This window comes from Myotis daubentonii, chromosome 10 (assembly GCF_963259705.1).
Source record: "Myotis daubentonii chromosome 10, mMyoDau2.1, whole genome shotgun sequence".
NCBI lineage: Eukaryota > Metazoa > Chordata > Mammalia > Chiroptera > Vespertilionidae > Myotis > Myotis daubentonii.
Window position 1 is genome coordinate 79,660,664 of NC_081849.1, and position 20,021 is coordinate 79,680,684.

The 20,021-nt window shown below is 47.9% G+C and overlaps 1 protein-coding gene across 4 annotated transcripts in view; it reads left to right on the forward strand.

The window, feature by feature from the left end:
• The window catches only part of BMPER (BMP binding endothelial regulator), a 203,919-nt gene that overhangs the window by 103,117 nt on the left and 80,781 nt on the right, over positions 1 to 20,021 (forward strand). For all 4 annotated transcript variants that reach the window (XM_059655834.1, XM_059655835.1, XM_059655832.1 and 1 more), the window contains exons 7-11: positions 6,284 to 6,383; positions 7,944 to 8,053; positions 10,933 to 11,073; positions 13,597 to 13,701; positions 17,689 to 17,734. In XM_059655834.1, the coding sequence (XP_059511817.1) occupies positions 6,284 to 6,383; positions 7,944 to 8,053; positions 10,933 to 11,073; positions 13,597 to 13,701; positions 17,689 to 17,734 (502 nt within the window). The remainder of the gene's footprint in view (positions 1 to 6,283; positions 6,384 to 7,943; positions 8,054 to 10,932; positions 11,074 to 13,596; positions 13,702 to 17,688; positions 17,735 to 20,021) is intronic.

Here is a 20,021-nt window from a genome sequence, read left to right on the forward strand (position 1 = left end):
GGAATGCAGGCAGCCTGCAGAAGCTGGAAAGGGCCAGGCAATGGATCTTCCCTGGAGTCTCAGAAGGAATGCGGGCAGCCCTGCTGACACTTTGATTTTAGCTCAGTGATTGATTTCAGACTCTGACCTCCAAGAACTGGAAGATAATAAATGTGTGTGGTTTCAAGCCACTGAGGCGGTGTGGCAGTTTGTTGCAGCGGCCATAGGAATCCAACACAGTGACATTAACAACAGCACACTTGGACTTAGACCCATTAATTGATGGGAAAAAGAAAAGGGATTTGCTTACGGTTTGATTCCCAAGACAGAGCAGGAGGTCATGGTTCTCTGAATAGGCAGTGAAGGACAAAAGGGTTTTTATTTTTGTCAGCCCAGAGGGTACTTCCCACAGGTATTGTTTGCTTAAACTTTATGGGACAAAATAGGTTATCTTGGCCAAGCTTTCCCCACATGTCCTTGACTCAGTGTAAAATCGAAGTTGGGTTTTATTTTACATTTTGCAAAATCCGGTGCCTCAGGCAGCAACATCTAAATCACCAGGGCAGGTTATTAAAGATGCAGATGCCTGGACTGTGGTTGGGGAAACTTTGATCTAGTGCTATTGTTGTCCACTGGGAGTGATTTTGTTCCCTGGGGACACTTGGCAAAGTCGAGACATTTCTGTTTGTTACAACCAGGGGATGAAGGGTGATACTGGCATCTAGCGGATGGAGGTATCTACTAAACACCCCACAAAGCATAGCACAGACCCCAGAGAACACTGATCTCACCCAAAATGTCAATGGTATGAACCTCTAAAAACCCTAGTCTAATGGTTCTCACAAGCGCACACCTAAATTATTATACCACAGTGGTATATGCCTGTATGCCAGTGTAGAGTGTGTGTGTGTGTGTGCGTGTGTGTGTGTGTGTACCTTTCTCTCTAAGTAGGCTCATTACCCACCAAAGTTTGGGTGTCCTCTCTCCCCTTTCCACTCTACTTCTGTTCTTTTAGTTGGACAGCTCACCTGCTGCCCCTCTCTGCTTGACTTCCTGCCTGCACTGGCCAAGAACAGGGAAAGCCAAGCACCAAGAGCTTTACCCCTGGAAGTAACTGCCAGGCTCTGAAACTTTACCACAAGAAATATCCAGGTCAAAGTGAGGTAGGGCCAAGGACAGTTGGTTTTTCACGTGTGAAGTTGTTTTGTTAATCCTCACCCGAGGATATTTTTCCATTGATTTTCAGAGAGAATAGAAGGGAGGGAGACAGAGAGAAACATCGATGTGAGATTCATTGCTTGGCTGCCTCCCACGCGTGCCCTGACTGGGCCTGGGGATCGAGTCTGCAACTGAGGTACATGCTCTTGACTGCAATGGAATCCAGGACCCTTCAGTCCATAGGCCAATGCTCTAGCCCAGCCGTGGGCAAACTATGGCCCGCGGGCCGGATCCGGCCCGTTTGAAATGAATAAAACTAAAAAAAAAAAAAAAAGACCGTACCCTTTTATGTAATGATGTTTACTTTGAATTTATATTAGTTCACACAAACACTCTATCCATGCTTTTGTTCCGGCCCTCCGGTCCAGTTTAAGAACCCATTGTGGCCCTCGAGTCAAAAAGTTTGCCCACCCCTGCTCTAGCCACTGAGACAAATGGGCCAGGACTCATGTGTGAAGTTTTTTGACCCAATTTGTAACTCAGAGTGGGTGCTCTGCTCAAAATCAGCTTTGCACCACTGTTTGTTATGACATAAGTATTCTGTGTCACTCACGATGTTTTTCTCCCCTACACCAGCCGCTCCCGTGTTCCTGTCCCCTTGTTCCCACCTTCATCTGGATTGAGTGAGAACTCCATTCTCTTGAAAGAATTGAACACTGGACAAAACAACCATTGCAGAGTGTGCCCAAGTGCAGCTGATTGGCTGTAACTGGTTAGAAACGCACTGCTCCGCTTCTCGCCTCCCGTTAGAGAGCTGGGCTCTGCGTCCTGGTCCAGGGATGGGTTCCAGGCCGCAGGACGGTTTCCAGCCCCCACTTCTCAGTGGTCCTCAGGGATGGGGGAGGCATCCTGCCTGCACATGGCTATGGTTTTATCATCCTGCACTCATCGCTCTGTTCAGGAAGATAGAGTTTTATTATGCAACAACTGCTACTCTAGGGTAAACTTTGACACAAAGCATTGTGTTCTTGACTGAATCAGCTAAAACAAAAGTCAGGGGGCAGACAAGAGACCGGGGACATGTTTCAAGTCTTTTAAAAACAGCTACTCTTGGAGAAGCATTCAGATACGCAATTAGAACAAATGGCCACCTCTAAAGAACACACTTGCCCTTCCAAAAAAAGACAGATGGTGAATGCCATGACTCATCAGTGCTGGGGAAGGTCCTGGCATTCCTTTCTTTGTTGACCAGGTGAGAATATAGTAGTTACATGAAGATGTTCAACTTTATGGGAGGGTGACACCTCTCACCCCTGAGTTGTTCAAGGGCCGGCTGTAGTCAGTAGTCTCTATGTATTTTAACAATCTAGTAAATTTCAAACGTTTAACAAAATACATAGGATCCTAGGAATCCTACCAGCTTTCCAAGTTGAGGTTGACTGTTGGTTTTTGAAGTCTCAGCACCAACAAATATTTGATTATTACCTAAAATGCGCAAAAGTCAAGGACATACAAACGTCAGTGGATACAGACAGCCCTCAACTGTGCCTTCTCATCAGCATCCTGTGGTTAAAGACGTCTGAAGAATTCAGCCAGTTCTAGAGCTCAGCAGAGTGGTGGCTTTGTCCTTCATGCAACAAACTTTTACTGAAATATTCCTTGAGCCTGTCACTTTTATGAAGGATGTTGGGCTCTAAGGACTGATTCCTGCCCCAACAATAATCTAGTTTGAAGGCAAAACCAGTGTCGTCTTGCCTGTGTCAAAAATACAGGAGAATAGATGAGAAAAGAAGAGATTTGAGAAGATGGAAGAGGTTACCCTGACACAAACAGATTTAGAAGGCTTCATAGATGAGAAGAGGCTTGAGGTAGACCTGGAATGAAGCGGGATTTCCATAGGGGTCAATGATGGGGGGGGAGAGGGGAAGAGGTATGTTTAACAGGCAGAAGTTGTAAGACGTGCTTAAGGCAATGAAGAAAGAAATGAGGTACCCTGGACCTTCTCTGTAGGTTGGAGTTGGGAGGGAAGAAGATTGGAAAGAAGATTATGGTATCTTGACAAAGTAGGCTAACAGTGGTAAGAGAACTAATGTGTCCGAGGGTTTTCATGCAGCATTTTGTTTGTTTTCTTGCTCATTGAACAGTGGGTAGATTTCCATATGGTGACTGAGGAAGCAAGCAGGCTTTTTCCATTTCTTGCAAAGTTCTTGATGTGCCCTCCATTCAGCCTGTTATCCATCCAGAAGAGAGAGAATAGAGAGAGCATTGTGATTTTTAAAATTTTATTATTTTGAACTTATTGGGGTGATATTGGTTAATAAAATTATATAGGTGTACAATTCTATAATACATCATCTATGTATTGTATGTTCACCCCATGCCAAGTGTTCTTCCATCATCATTTATCTTCCCTTCACCCTCTCCTATCTTCCCTCAACACCCTTTCTCTCTGATTGTATCAAAGACTTTTGTGGTATATTATTTCCATTCACCTCCTGTTGGTTGGAACTGAATCATATGGCCACACCTAACTGCAAGTGAGTCTGGGAAATGTAGTGCCTCTGTGTTGGAAGGAAAAAGAAACAAATGTCAGCGAGTGACTTCTTGCCTCGGTGGGTTGAACTTGATCCTGAATGCAGTGGTAATTCATCCTCTACCTTAGCATGGGGGCATGCTCAGTGGTGCTGCAAGCTCCATCAGAAGAGTGATTTATGGATGTTACATTCACTGCTCTATCCCCAGCATATGCGAGGCCTCGCCTCCAATATTTGATCAAATAACGAAATGATGGATGGATGCTGGAAAGGAGTCCTGACCATATGGAACCTTCCAGGATCAATTAGGGGAAGAGAGTTGAGGCAGGGACGCCAATTAGAAGGCGATGGCCATCATCCGATAGAGCCCGAGTGTGTGCAGGTACCGTGGGGATTCGTACATTTTTAGAAACAGGAATGTTTACTTCTGCTACTTTAACATTTTTAGTTTACAGCACAGCCGCAGCTTAAAGTTTAACCAGAGTCCCTGTGGAGCTGAAATCATAGACGCAGCTTGTGAGCCAACCGGCCTGGGGCTCTGTGGAGGCATCCCTGGGCAGGCAGCCTGGGGACTGGGACTGTGCCACAAGCTGCAACCCAAACCAAATAAAACTCGACCAAACCAGCAAACCCCCATTGGAGTTCAAGTTACTTTAGGGGACTCTGGGGAGACACACTCTGCAGCTGCATTATGTATGCAAAATGCGCTCTCTGACCTCATTGTAAGGAAAATTACTGGCGTCCACAGAATCTTTTGCCAGCTTTCCAAAGTGTTGGACAAGTTCACTCCTGTGCAATTATGCAACATTTAAAAAATTGTAATTTTAAAACATGTCTGAGAAATAGATGCTGATCCAACAAGAACAGAGAGTGTCCCCGAGAAGAATCCGTTTTCTGTGCTCCCGAGAGAAGCCCGCACACAGCTCGCCCCGTGCGGCCAGGGCTCCCACATTTTAGGGAGTGATTTGCAGATAGATTTCTTGGAAATGAAAAGCTAAGGGCAGCCGGTGTCCTCCCTCTCCATCCGACATTTGTGGCTTAGGGATAAGCTGGGGCCGACCTCAGCGTCTGGCCTCTCCTCGAAGTCCGCATCCCTGAAGTCCGGTGAGGGGCCAGCCTTTCCGGTTCTGCGGGGGCCAGCCTTTCGGGTTCTGCAGAGTCCAGGGAGGAGCTGCCCCTGGAACAGCCAGGATTCTTAGGAGCTTTTTAGTGATTCTTGCTGATCTGAAAATAATGGAAAAGCAACAGAAGAGCTCTTTGTGGTATTTTCACATGTTCTTTATTGGTTTGGGGAAGGATCCAACAGTAAAGTGGTTTAAAAATCATAAATATTTAAAAAGACATCATGTGCCCTACCCTTTTCACCCATCCCCACCAAAAAATAAACTATAATAATACAAATGGCAGGAACAGGAAGAGAAGGCAGCAACAACAGGAGACGGCAGTGTGCTGGGAGGGGATGGCTGTGACCCAGGCGGCTAGGCGGCTACGCGGAGTCCCTGCAGAAGGTGCTGGGGACTGAGGAAATGCGAGGGGGGTCTTTTCCCGCCAGGCCCGGGCTCTGGGAGGCCAGGCCCTCCTTTCCCGAGGCCTCTTGAGATATAAGTTATCAGCCTGAGACAACGGGTGCCTGCGGCTCTTAATTTGGTTTCTATCTCAAATCCCAGAGAAGCCAACTGTTGAAAATTATTCACAAATTTGTTAGCAAATTCATTTTGCACAGGGTAGTTTTCCCATGAGCCTTGCAGAGGTGTTGGATGTAAGTTGACTGAAAAGCTGGTGTTTTTGTTGGGTTTCATCTTGTTTTTCCCCAGTCCTGGCTTTCTGAAGATTCACTTACAAGTTTGAAAAACAGGTGCCTCTCTGAGGGCGAGAGAAGGGAGTGGGCATACTGTGTGTGCGCCTTCTAGGAGGAAGGAGTGGGCGTCAGCAGTCACAGAGGCTGGAGGGTTGAGAATGGGGGGCAGGGACAGTATCTGTAGGCTCCAGACTTCTCCCCGGAAGCTCTGCCAGCCTTCTCAGTATCATATACCTTCTACCCAGGTAATTGACAGGTTGGGTTAGCTTGGTAAATTCAGTGCGATAGTTTGTCTGACTACCGACTTACAGTGCACCCAATCTGAGCAGATTGGCCGCCTCCCCTGATCCCAGCCCCACTGAGCCATCCCAGCAACACCCGTAAGCTGTGGCAGGCTGGGGCGCCTTCCTGGAGGAAGGTGTGCAGAGCGATGTGGTCTGGAAGAGGGGGTTACTTGGCTTGCTTGGGGTGGGGGAGCTAGGCCAACTCATCCTGGTTTGCCTGACAGTTTCCAGTTTTAGCCCCAAAAGCCCCAAATCTCAGGCATCGAGACATTGGCTGGTCCTCAGGAGGACAGATAGAGGCCTGGCCAGGGTGAGAGTGATGCCCTCACCGCCTCTCGGAGGGCAGGCTTTTTGCTGGTGCAGTTCCTGTGGTCTACAGGGAAGGGAGGAGGAGGCTTGGGAGAAGTTACGTGGGTCCCAGCAGTCACCCGGGACTTAATATCAGGGAAGGCCCTGGTTTGGTCCAGAAACCTTGGTCATCGGATCTGCATTCACTGACTGTGCTAAATGTGCTTCTCTCTCTTCCTCAGGGTGGCAGGACACAGTGCGTGCGCGAGGTCTGTCCCATTCTCTCCTGTCCTCAACACCTTAGCCACGTTCCCCCGGGACAGTGCTGCCCCAAATGTTTGGGTGAGTGACAGTTCTAAGGTCAAAGAACATTGTAATATATTCTCACTGGGTTCCACTGAGCGTGTTCATCCTCATGGCTGTGCTGGGTCCTCAAGGTGTCCTGTCTTCATAGCAACCTTTCTAATTAAAGGAGCATCGGGTGGGCACGAGGTGCAGGGTGGGGGAGGGTGTCTCTTTTCCCAGGCCTCCGTGGAGGTTTCTTCTCTCTTGGCCTCCCTGCATCTGTGACCTGGTGCACCAGACAGTCTGGGGCAATGCCCTCTTGTGGGAGAACAGTATTGAACACCCTAACCTATAACCGGGCATCTGATGAGTCGGAACACATCCTAAAGGCATGTGAAATAAACGGAGGAATACAGACTCCTGGTACTTTCAGAGGGAAAAAATAACATGCCAAAACAAGAGGTTTGGAAGGAAAGCATGGGTAATAGCCAAAAAAGAAAGCACTAGCTCGCTGTCATTGCACATTTCCTATGTACTAGGCACCATGAGAAATAGTTTATATGCTTCTTCCATGTAATCTTAAGAATCTCCTGTGCACCTGAAACCTGTGTAATTTTGTTAACCAGGTCACCTCAATAGATTCCATAAAAAAGAATCTTAAGAAGCTGTGCTATGTAGGAGCCAAATACAAGACATCATTCGAATGTGTGCTCTAGGTGCGACGATTAGTTTTATTGTCCTGAGAGGGAAGGTTTCTGGAAGGTGGCGCAGCCAGGGGGTGACCTGAACACGATTCTCTGTGATGCCTAAGCTTATGCTTGAAGCTGCTGCAGCCTGACTGTCCTGGTGGCACGGAGGCAGCAAGCACATCGCCACCTGGAAGGAGACAGTCCATGATGGAGGCTCTAGAGCAGCGGTTCTCAACCTGTGGGTCGCCAACCTGTGGGTTGCAACCCCTTTGGGGGTAGAATGACCCTTTCACAGGGGTCGCCTAAGACCATCGGAAAACACATATATAATTACACATTGCTTTTGTGATTAATCACTTTGCTTTAATTATGTTCAATTTGTAACAGTGAAAATACATCCTGCATATCAGATATTTACATGACGATTCATAACAGTGGCAACATGACAGTTATGAAGTAGCAACGAAAATAATGTTATGGTTGGGGGTCATCACAACATGAGGAACTGTATTAAAGGGTCGCAGCATTGGGAAGGTTGAGAACCACTGCTCTAGAGCATGAGGTGGTTTGGCGGTCGTTTGTCATCCATATGCCAGCTTCCTCCATATGATCCTTAGTCTCTTGAGTTAGAGGTCAGACTATTTAAGATTCAAATGAAAGTCTATGTCTTAGTCCTCTTGGTTCACTGTACGGATATTCAATAAAGATTTGTTGAACTTACAGCGAGCAATCAAACTCTTCGTAAGAGAAACTCTCTAAATTAATGACTCCTGGGGATCCCCTGGGAGCATCTGACCCATGGCTCTGTTCTTGTGCATCGGCTGGACCTGGGCTTGTGAGAGTGTTGAACTGCCTGGGCTGTAATTGCTGATGACGAGGGGGGCGTCCTTGGCTGCCTTGCTTACACTCTGCCGCTGCTTCCCTCCAGGCCAGAGGAAAGTGTTTGACCTCCCGTTTGGAAGCTGCCTCTTCCGCAGTGATGTGTATGACAACGGATCCTCGTTTCTGTACGACGACTGCACGGCGTGCACCTGCCGGGTACGGTGGTTCCGAGGGGCTGCCGTCCGACAACAGGGCATCTTGGGCTTTAGTGTTAACATTGTGGCCAAACACGACGTGCCGTTTCTCAGAGGGAGGCATTATTGGTGCCAGTTTAGGGTGAAATCACACTTACGGTCACAAGGACCCAAATTACAATTCACTGTCATCTTCCCGAGAACAGCAAGTTAGTGTTTGGTGGTGAGCACTAAACTCTGAGGGGCTGTCTGCGGCACTTGCTAAACTCAGACAAATGCACGCGGCAGCGCTCTCTGGAGCCGCTTATCCACAGTGGGACCTCTGGCACAGTGGCCTCACATCCGAGAGAAACGAGCCGCATGGATTTTCAGTGCAGCCATCACAAGGTCAGCCTGGGAGTTTGGGAAGAGAGTATTTATGTTTTGTTCACCGTGTCCTTCCTCATTTGAGGCATCACTCACTTTTCTCAAAAGGCAGCCAGAAGCGTAATGACTGGTAAAGAAGGAATTCTACCACTCCCCTGTTTTAAAGGGATACGCACCCCACACATTTCTAGACTGGGCTTATGTGGCGATTTATTTTTGGAACCAAGAAGAGAATCATTTATATGGAGGACTTTAGGATCATTAATTAGTGAGTTAACCCACACGTCTGTGTAGCCTGCGTGTGGTGCTGTTGGCGGTGGTTTTGTTTTTAATAGCTAAAGGGCAAGAGAGGGCCAGCGGGGAGGTTTGCTCAATACCAGCTCTGAGTCAGTAGCCATGATGAGGGTTCAGAAGGCCCTGATTCCTCGTGGCAGGCTTTGCGACATAGCAGTAGCAGCACTGCTGCAGGGAGGTGGCTGAGTAAGGGCTGCCCTGTGTGCTCCCTGGCACTGAGCCCCGATCCGTTCCTAAGCCTGAGGTACTTTCCCGAGGCTCCCTCCTCTCTCCGTGGCTTGTATTAGCCTGTGGTAAACAGAAGGCCACTCCTGCTGTTGGCCTGACCTCCATCCTCAGGACTTCTCTTCCTCTCCAGGAATTTCACAGGTTATAGCTTCCTCTTGGGCAGCAGTTCTCAAGCTGTGGGTCGCGACCCCCTTGGCAGTCGAATGACCCTTTCACAGGGGTCGCCTAAGACCATCCCGCATATCAGATATTTACATGACGATTCATAACAGTAGTAATATGATAGTTATGAAGTAGCAACGAAAATAATTTTATGGTTCAGTCACGACATGAGGAACTGTATTTAAAGGGCCAGAAGGTTGAGAACCACTGCTCTTGGGGATCCTGAGCTTTTGATAAAACCCATGTCATTCCCAATTCTCTTGATTGCAGGAAAGCCAGAAATCCCCTGAATGGGAATTAGTTCTGCTCACAGTGCTTTGGGTCTCATGGATTCCATGAGAGATGACTAAGAAATATGTCCCAGGACTCAAAAGAAGTGTCACCAACACTGTTCCTTCAAGAGGTTGTTTTATCACGGTTCACAGTCATCTTTGGGAAAGTGAATGTCTGAATAAGCAGGCTGCAGTCATTTAGGATAGTCGGTATGATTTTCTCTTCGCTTAGAGCAGGGGTGGGGAACATCCGACCCCTGGGCTGTGTAAGGCCCGCGGAATCATGTGGTCTGGCCCTGCCAAGGCATTAGGGGTGAGTTAATTCAATGTTTGACCAAATATAGCTGACTAATTTTTAAGTTGATAATTTTGTATGGCCCGAGAATGATGTTATCAATATCTAAATGGCCGTTGGCAGAAGAAAGTTTCCTCACCCCTGATATAAAGGATATCAGATGGCATTTTTTGAAGGATCACTTCAGTGTCATATTAATCTTGTATAATGAATCCGTGAAACTATAGTAGATGGTACCAGAAGTACCTCTTGAAGTTATATAATTAGCACAGAATCTATGGACGTTACGTAGGTTTATACAGCCTGCATGTATATAATGCTCAGAAATGCGTCCTGGCTCAAAGCTTACCAGTGGGGTCTGTGTCCTGGAGGGGGGTTTCATCTCATTTCTCTGCCGTTGTTCATTCTCACCTTAACACTCTGAGGGGATTGCTGATCTACCAGGGACACTTCTCTTCTCCATCCCTGTCTCCCACTAAATTTCATGGATGTTTGGCTCTTCCAGTCCTTCCAGCCATCGACCTGCTCCGGTTGGAGTTGTGTCTTGTTGGCTGGGGAACTAGGGAGGTTTCCTTTTCTTAAGCTGCTCTGAACCTCTCTTCCGTGAGTGGTTGAATGAATCAGTAGACTCAGTTCACTAAGCCATTTAGTTCATGGGATACCACTTCTTAAGAAACCAGGCCACGCCCCTTAAAGTTCCTGATATCAGCTTGTCACCCTCCGAGGTTCGGTGGCCTGGTGAAGGTCGCGCAGTTTATGGAAGAGCTCTGGAACCCAGGTCCAGTTTTGGAATTGCTCCCTCCATTCCTGTTCGAACACAGAAGACACTAAGAGATTTCATTTTGAGGTGGAACCTTAACTGTTCATTTTGCTCTTTGATCAGAGCTATCCCGCCTTTACGCTGAATTCCTAGAAGGTGGCACAAAGCCAGGCAGGATCCCCAGAGGGCACTGTGAGTGAAGAAGGAAAGAGGAACAGGACAGGAACTGACTGGCCCATCATGAACTGGGCCTTCTTGCCACACGGTGACTAAAGCAGCACCGTTAGTCCCTTGAGCATTAAATTATAAACCCTCGGAAGGTAGGGACACTTTTCATAGTCCAGATATTTAATCAACAAATAGTATTTTGAAGTGGATGAAAGATTGATTGCAGTCAATTAAAATTCGGAATCTTCAGACTGTGTTTGAAAGCAGTGAGTCGTGGGTAGTTAACGCCAGGCCAGGGAGGATGTTTGGTGCGGGTGGGAATCGTTTTAATCTCCAGCTTGCCTCTGGGCCCCCAGGACTCCACTGTGGTGTGTAAGAAGAAGTGCTCCCGGGCCGGTGGCTGCGACAAGGGCGAGGAGGCCTGCTGTGAGGAGTGCCTCCTGCACGTGCCCCCGGAAGACACCAAAGTGTGCAAGTTTGGCAACAAGGTTTTTCGGGTACGTCATGAGCCAGGCTCACGGAAATGACTGTATACACTGAATTGTAAAAAGCTCCAGACAACATGCACATTGGGGTCTTCCATATTGTGCGTGGGTATGTGTATGTATATATATACATGTATGTGTGTTTATAACTGCACTTATTTATAGTATAATATTTATATGTGTCTATATTTAGAATCCAGTACACAGAGAGACAGAGAAAAAAGTGTTTGAAAAAGTTTCTCTTGGTCAAATTTTTCTTTGAAAAATGCTTTTTTTTAATATATATATTTTTGCTTTATAAGATATTTTAAACTTATAAAAGCATCATTGCCTTTTCCCAATGTGGTCAGCCCGTGGCTGGGGTTGAGCTGAAACTGCCCCCCTGGTGGTGCCGTTACGGGACCTTGAATGCCCGCGACCATCTTGGCCAGAGCGGCTCAGCGCCCCTCGCCCGGGTCCTGATGGTCTGCAGCTTGATACGTTCAGGACGTTTTTATGATGCTGCTTTTCAAAAAGAGATTTTCTCCTTCGGGAGATGGTCAGGTGAGGATGCTCACAGTGCACGTGGCCAGCACCGCAAGTGAGCAGAGGTGAGAGAGCGCTGCCCCGGCCGAGCCAACGGGCTGTTTGCTGGCCACGTGCTCCCCATCGCAGGTATTTTACACTGTCTCCTGACAGCCGAGTAGTAAGCTGTGCAGTGGCCAGTTACTTAATTTATTTATTTTTAATCCTCCCCAAGGGTGTGCTTACTGATGTGTGTGTGCGCGTGTGTGTGTGTGTGTGTGTGTGTGTGTGTGTGTGTGTGTGAGAGAGAGAGAGAGAGAGAGAGAGAACATTGATGTGAGAGAAAAACATTAATCGATTGCCTCCCATCCCTCCCATACCTACTGGGGATTGAACCCCCAACCTGGGCATGTGCCCTGACTGGGAATGGAGCCCACAGCCTTCTGGTGTACAAGAGGATGCTCCAACCCCTGAGCCACACCCACAGGGCTGTGCAGCGGCCATTTAAATATCAGGATGAAGATGGTTGACTTTGTTCAAAGTCCTTCCCATCTTGTCCTTGTTCCCCAGGGGTGGAGGAGTCCCTCTGTCCCCGAAGGTCTTTTCGTGATCCGCCTGAGAACTGAGACCCCCAGAACCAAGCAGATGGGGAGCTCCTCTGGCAGGCTGCACCGAGCCTGGCCTCCTGTTACACTGCGGGATTGGAGGGGAGCCCTGGTTCTTAGGGAATCAAGAAGATATGGCCTGTCGTGCCCGAGGGAAGGGGTCTTATGCGTGTGGTACTGGCACCCGGCGCCCAGAGTTCTCGGGTCCTCTCTGCATGCAGTCACCCCGCCCCGGAGCCCCCGACGCAACCGACTCCTCCTCGTGATGGTGCTGTGTGCCAAGGGCTTTCCAGGCCCCTCCTGACGAGGTTCCTTTATGTGAACTGAGGCAGGAATCGCTGACGGGTCATCCTGGAAACAGAGGCTCAGGAACACGCTCAGAGTCTGCAGTAGTCAGAGGCCCTTAAGACAGATTCAGTCGGGTCTTCCTCTCGCGAAAATAAAGGCACTGGAGAGCAGGCAGTTCTTGAAACAGCTCCAAAGAGCGAGAAGCGAGAGGAAGAGGTGCAGTCGACCTCGCAGACCTGAGCTGGTGTCTCTGTTTTTAACAACATTTGCTGCTGAGACCCTCAGGAAGGAGTCCTGGTTTGTTTTCAGGCCCAGCTTGATTGCCTGCAATCTCTTTTCCCAAAAGCAAGGGTGCCCATCCCTGCCTGTTCTCCGGAGGCACGGGGGTTCCTGTGGCCGGGCCCTTGGCAATGGCGGGTCGTAAGTCCAGTGAGCCCAAGCCATTCCTCAAGCAGCGAAAAAATGTGTCCCCGAGTGCTTCCCAGCTTGTGGGGAGCAGAGCGCCTGTCAGGCAGGGACACGCATGAGTGGCTCCCAGCGTTTGGACAGACCCCTCGCTTTCAGATGGCTTCCCGGCCAGGTGTCTGCCTGGGAAGTGTGAGTCGTTTGAATTAGCCTCTGTCCTTGGCATGTTTGTGCCCAGTGTGGTCCAGAACCATGTCCCATCTGGGAATAAACTGACCACCGGCGGACATGTCAATTAATGGCTAGTGCCTGGCTCAGCTTTGAACATATCCGTCTCATCAAATGGGAAAAATTAGACCTTTGTTATGATATCATGTATGAAATTCCTGTTTGTCTCCTAGTGCAGGAGGAGCAAGATGCAAATAGGACTTAGCTGCCCAAGAATTCTTTTTATATCCTGGATAGGAACACACACACACACACACGCATGCACACACAGAGACACACGCACACATGCACACACAGGGACACACATAGGCGCACACGCGTGCACACACCCCTTAAATCTGATCTTACATTAAACCAGGTAGGTGCAATAGATACCTCAGAGTTGTGTAATCTAATGATGGCATCCATCGCTCATTAAGAAAGGCTTCCCGTGACAGAGTCCAGCCTGCTGCTCTAGCTCCCCACAGCACCCCCTGATGGTGGAACCCTGTGCTCTCTCCCCCAGGACGGAGAGATGTGGTCCTCCGTGAACTGCACCATCTGTGCGTGTGTGAAAGGCAAGGCCGAGTGTCGCAAGAAGCAGTGCGCCCCCATCAGCAGCTGCCCGCAGGTACGTGTGGGGTGCAGGCGCAGGTGCCTTTACCAGGATTGGGGAGCGTCCAGTGTGTGGCAAGTCCCCTGGGCACCGAACCCCGTTCCCCTGAAACGTCCAAGTGCGCATAGAGCCCCCTGCCCCTTGCAAAGCGCCCTCCGAGGGCCCCTCTGCAGCCCCCCGGAGTCTAGCCTTGCATGGAGACACTCCCACCTTGCTCTCGTCTCCGCGCCCCTGTCTGTTAGTGACTCTGCCCAGGTCTGTGTTTTCATGCCTCCAGCGCCTGTCGGTCTGCTCCCTGGTCTCTTTGGCCGGGTTTTCTGTTGAGTATCAGCAGCGCCCTTCGCATTCTCCTCCTTTCTCTCTCTCTCCTCAGATCAGAGTCCCTTCCCGTAGTCATTCAAGTCACATGTGGTTGTTTCTCAATAAATTTCCCAAGGGTTTTCTCCTACCTAGCAGCACCCCCCCCCCCCCCGCTCTGCTCCCCTCTGAGGTTTTCCCTCTCGAACCCTGGCTTCCATTGTAGCCCCGAATGGAAATTGCGTCCTGGTGGAAATATCTCTTTTCAGAAGCCCGAGGTTCCCACTCGCTGAATAAAGTGCCCATTATCTTCTAAAACTTGCGTTCAGTGAATTCGCCTCAGCAACTTGAAACCCATGCATTTTGGGGAAATGTCAAACCTATTCAATACCTTGCAGTGAACGAAAAAAATACATGCACGGATCCAGGGCATGTCCTCCCTCCTCTGGTATCGACAGCCTTTCATTTCGTCCCCATCTGTGGTTATTGTAAACAGCACGGCGCTGCTTTTGCTTGACTACCAAACGCAGCATGAGAAACAACAGCTGCTGCTATTGCACAACCGAATAAAGGGGGAGAAAAAAGCGGGGGAAAAAAACCCCACCTAAAAAACCCTAATTAGTCTTGCTTTAAAAAGCCTCGGACATAAAACCGAAAACCTCCCATAAAAAAGAAGAAGGGAGATCCAGTCCGCAGACTTGAACACGGTCTGCTTATAAATATTCATTGGAGAATAAGATCACTTCTCCGCCAGTCCTGGGGGAACCCTGGCTGCTAATGACCGCTTGCAGCACATGTTAGTAATAACGGGCTTCCTATTCCAGAGACAAAATCAGGGCGCCGTGCCAACCTAGTGGCTCCAGTAACAAGCTCCATGGGCCGTGGTGAGAGTCCGGCTTCATGGGGTCCTGCCGCCGTGGCGGGGTCGCTGGTTTTCATCGTCGTCCTGCTGTGGGGAGGTCAATGCTTTTTATGTCACCGGTAGCCTCTCGTTAGCCTTTCTTCTTGGCGGGCCACGTTTGGGCCAGGGGCATCCATGCCTCCAAACGCAGGCCTTTCCCTGGCTCCCTCCTCGGCTTGTCAAAGCTTGTAGTGCCCAGCTCCTGCCTCAGGGGCCGCCTTCGTGTTTCTAGGCATCTTTCCAACCATTCCTCCAGCGCACACACTCCCTCCTCCGTGACCAGCACAGGACTTTGGGAGAAAACTTAGTTCTACCATGAAAATCCTGTTGAACACTTCCTTCCCCTCCCCTGTGTTGCCTGGAGAGATAAAAACACTCCAAGGAATGGTCCCGTGTCCCCTGCTCTGTCCTGGCCGGGCACTGCGCATCTCTTTCCCCAGAAGTGTGGGTGCCTTGTTGAAGGAGGATCTTAAGGTTGGATTCCTTGTCCACCCTCCCTGGCAGCTCCCCAGAGGCAAAGGACTCCCTTTCGTGAGAAGGGCTATGAGGGTCCCAGTGGGGACAGGGCTGTGATGACACCATCATCTCACCATCGCTCACATGGACTGATACTTTCTCTGCAGTCGCAGGGCTGACCCCATTTAATGCTGAGACCACCCCTCCGAATGGTTGTCATTACTGCACCCTTCTTACTGCTGAGGTGGTAGCATTCCTGGAGTGCCACAGCCAGGAGCCCCGACCTCATAGCTCGTGCTTGAGTTATCCCCCCTGGTTTAGTAATAGGACCAGCCCCACTTCCATTGTCTAAAGAAGTTGATGGCAGTTCTGCCAACACGCAGATGTAGGGGATCACATCGCCATGTGTTGTTGGGGGCTTTGGACATAGACAGCTCTGCTCTATTTGGATAGAGCCCCTCACTCCTCCCCCTGGGGTTGGCATGCCATTGGCCAGAGCCAAGCACATTTGGTTTTGTCCTCAACTGCTTTCAGTCCGAGAAACCCAAGGAGACCTGGCTGCCCAATAGAAATAGAAGAGAGAGCTCTAGGCAATGAACGCATGTCGTGATGCCCCACTCCATGGAATGGCTGAATGGGACTGAGTTTTAAGTCTTATTCAAAGTCATCATGGCCCTTATACAATTTAGGTCTAACTCAGTGAGTTTCAATTGGTGTGCTGTGACACACTGGTGTGCCGAGACATACTGGTGTGCCACAAGAATTTCTTAAACGTGCCATACCTATTAGATTGCCAAATAAAAAAATGACAACAACCAAAACAATAGCCATCTGGTGTGAATAAGTCAAAATTATATCTATTTTTTTTTGTCAGATTGGCAAAACATGCTATATATTTTTTGGTGTGCCGTAGAATTTTACTAATTTATGGATGCCATGAGATAAAAAAGGTTGGGAATCACTGAGCTAGCTGATGGGAAAATGAATTTGACATGGCCCTGGTTCTTCCATTGCTAACTAGCATATTTTGAATCAGTATGATCTTCTCTAGGTCCTAAATCTGTTCTTGATGCCACTGACCAGTCGTGAATGAGTGGGTGAACCTTATATTAACTGTGTGGCCTTGACATGGGCCTTAGGCCACCTCGCTGTGATCTCTGTTGCTTAGTTTCCTATAGAAAGGCCTAGGGACACCTACATTTAGAGGGTCATTGTGAAGTTTAAATGAGATAAAGTATGAAGAATGCACAGCACTCATGTATAGCAGGTGCCCAATGAATATTACATCCTCTTAGAGATAAAGGATGGAAGAGGATAAAAATCTGGGGTGCCAAGCAGATGGCCTTTAGGGTTACACAAAATTAGGTTTGATTTTGGGTTCTACCACTGTTGCATTGCATAACATCAATCTCTTCACCTAGAAAAAGGGAGATACTTAGCTCCTAAGGTTATTGTTCATCTTCATAAGGGTAATTATAATATATACTTTATTAATTAAATCTTAAATGCTTTAAGTATTAAGTTATTAAATCCTTATAACTAACCTGAGGTTGGATAGCTTATGGAAAATATCACAAAGGGTGTTTGTTAGCAAAGTGCTCTGTAGATGTTCATCTTTCCCACATTTCTTTTTCTCTTTGAGTCCCCTTGAGTCAGAGATAAGGCAATGCCATTTGCTGATAGGGGCCCTGAGAATAGGTTTCCTCCTTGAAACGCCATGCACTAAAAAAAGGGGAAGAAATGAATTTTAGGAAATTACAAGGTGTTTCCAGAAAGGTAATGGAAAATTACTCAGCATTTCCCAACTCTCAGCCTCATTGGCTTTGACTGCAAAGCAGTTTCTGAAAGAAGAAATGTGACTGAACTTGATCTGTAACACAGATATTGTCCGATCCGTAGACCCCCACTTGGCTTATTGTTTGGGCCCCTCCCGGAAGCCAAACAGAACAGAGGCCTTACATGGGTTGGTGGGTTGACAGCCGATTCCTATTTTTATGTGTGTGCTCTCGGTTTACAGAGGGCTAGATTCGGGTATCAGTGAAAAGGTTGGATCCAGACAGTCTCATCTCCTCTCTGTGTGAGAGGGATCCCACCAATGAGTCCTTTAGATATTCTATTTCCCGGCGGATAAAAACAGAAAGCTTTCTGAAAGGCTTTGCCTGGCCTGAGACCCTGACACTTGAAACTTCATTTTCACCGTCATCATCGCCATCACACATTGAGTTAAAATATAACTTGGACTGATTTCACTGGTTTGTCTGGTATTAGAGTTAAAAAAAAAAAAAAAAAAGTCCTCAGCAGACTCTGTTTCTTAGTATTAAACTCTTGTTTGTTTTTCTTTTGATTAGGGTAAAATTCTCAACCGAAAAGGATGCTGCCCTATTTGCACTGAAAGTAAGTTTATTCCGTTGGAAACGTGCTGTTACTGTTTATTTTGGTTTTATAGTGCGGCAAGAAAAGCGGTGGTGTGAGTTTTCTGCACATATTGTTCCTATTGGTATAGGCTGGGGTCCTCCCTCTTCCCTGCAAACACTTTGTCAATTACAATCCCCTCCCAGAAGCACAACTGGAATGTGTTGCTATGGGAAATTTGGGAGATGAATGGTCTGATGAGGTCTTAAGAAGGACCAGATAACTCTGAGCAGTTTAACTGCTCATCGCATTTGCAGTTCTAGTGGCTAAGGTGGCATCCAGTAAAACCAAACAGTGTGCATCATCGAGGAGGGAAGTTCCTTCCATCACTATAAAGCCAAGCAGCTGTGCGTACTTCCACCTCCCTCACCCCCCACGCTCAGCTCTTCACCGTTTCACCTGGGCACATCCAAGGATTAAAACAAGAGGTCTCTGGTCTAGTGATGGTTTGGCCATCCTAGTATTTTTTAAAAAAATAATTTCAGAGAGGAAGGGAGAGGGAAAGAGAGAGATAAAAACATCAATGATGAGAGAGAATCGCTGATTGGCTGCCTCTTGCACACCCCCTATTGGGGATTAAGCCCGAAACCTGGGCCTGTGCCTTAACTAGGAATCCAACCTGTGAGCTCCTGGTTCATAGGTCGATGCTCAACCACTGAGCCATGCCAGCCAGGCCTTCCTGGTATTTTTAACTGAATTCTAACATGGCCCATTCTCAGCACCATCTGAGGCTGCATTACTAACCACACAGACCAAACTTAGCAACGGTCTGATGTCCTCCCCACGTGCAGACAGCTGCCTGGATCTATTAGCAAATTTAGTGTCTTCCTCAAATTCATACGGAGTTGAGACAGCTCTCTGAAGGGTTTCATTGAAAGAGGAGAATTAGTCATGTCACCATCAAATTAGTTTCCAAGTATGAAAAGCAGAATTAACAAAGCCATGACATCTATTAGAAAGTATTTTATGAGCCGGTCGGGCTGAGAGAAATGGGCTCTGTGGATGGCTGAAAGCAGTTTTCATGTGGGAACAGGTTTGTTTATTCCACTTGTCTAAAATATTTTGGACAATAGATACAGAGATTTTTCAATATCATAGTATATTATATGTAATATATACATATATACACATGTCATGGAGTTTTGAGATGGAGAGCTATTAAATACTTATGCATTATACATTGGATAAAAGTACTGATTGAATCAATGAACATTAAATTATAGATTTAACAAAATAACATTTTTTTAAAGTACATAAAATAACTCAAAGGAGGCCAACAAAATATGACTTAATAGATCCCCAAAATTAATGCAGAAAGAATTAGCTAAGATTAGCACACCAGTTAATTTCTTAACACATGTGGAAGCTATTATACTTCACCCTCCTCCCAGGAGCCCTCTGAGGAAACTTTGTTTACAGGTGGTTTGGGGGCTGCCTCCAGCTCAGGTCCTTTCTGGGTGAGCAGAGTGGAGTCTAAGTGGATGGTTTTCTCCGTATCCATGTCAATGAGTTGTTTGCATTTCCCTAGAGAGTATCTCCTAGTTGAAGGCGAGGCGGACTTCAAAGGAGCCCCTCGGATTTTTCTAGCGAACCTTTCAGTTTGCGTGAGCGCAGATAGGTTGCATGTGCCCACCACACCGCTTAGCAAAAACACATGGCTGGTCTGTAACAGCCAGGGTCTGGAATAACCGGCTTTATCCTACAAGAGTCAGGGTGGTGATTACTGGGAGAGCTAGAGAAAAGCTGCATTTCATTACTGCTTTATCCGTGATGCGTTAGCCTTTCCATATTTAGCTGGGTTAGCCTTTCTATATTTAGGATCTGTGTGACTTATCAGAATAAAAGAAAGGAGAGAACTAGCAGGATGGGCATGACAAAATCAAACCAAGGTTCCAAGCAGTCGTGTTAAATATTGCGTGAAGCCTGTGAAGGAGCCCATGACCTCTGTCCCTGAGAGAGGCAGTTGGCACGAGGGAAAGCCACCCAGCTGCAGGGCACCCGGGAGACAAGAACTCCGTGCACCTGCATCCGGCAGGGCAGTGCTGGGGGGAGGGGCGGGGGGAGAGCGGGGGGCATGTGGTTCTCGGTCCAGCTCTCTATGACATCATCAGATGCCTATTTCTCAGCTTCCTTCGGCGCTTCCATCTGTTTACTCTCTTGCTGTCCAGCAGTTCTCCCACCAGGGCTGCAAAACACATCCTATTGGGCGAAGTTTATTTGCTCAGATGGCGTTCAGAGGCGGGTGACTCCCACCTTTTGTAAGCACGAG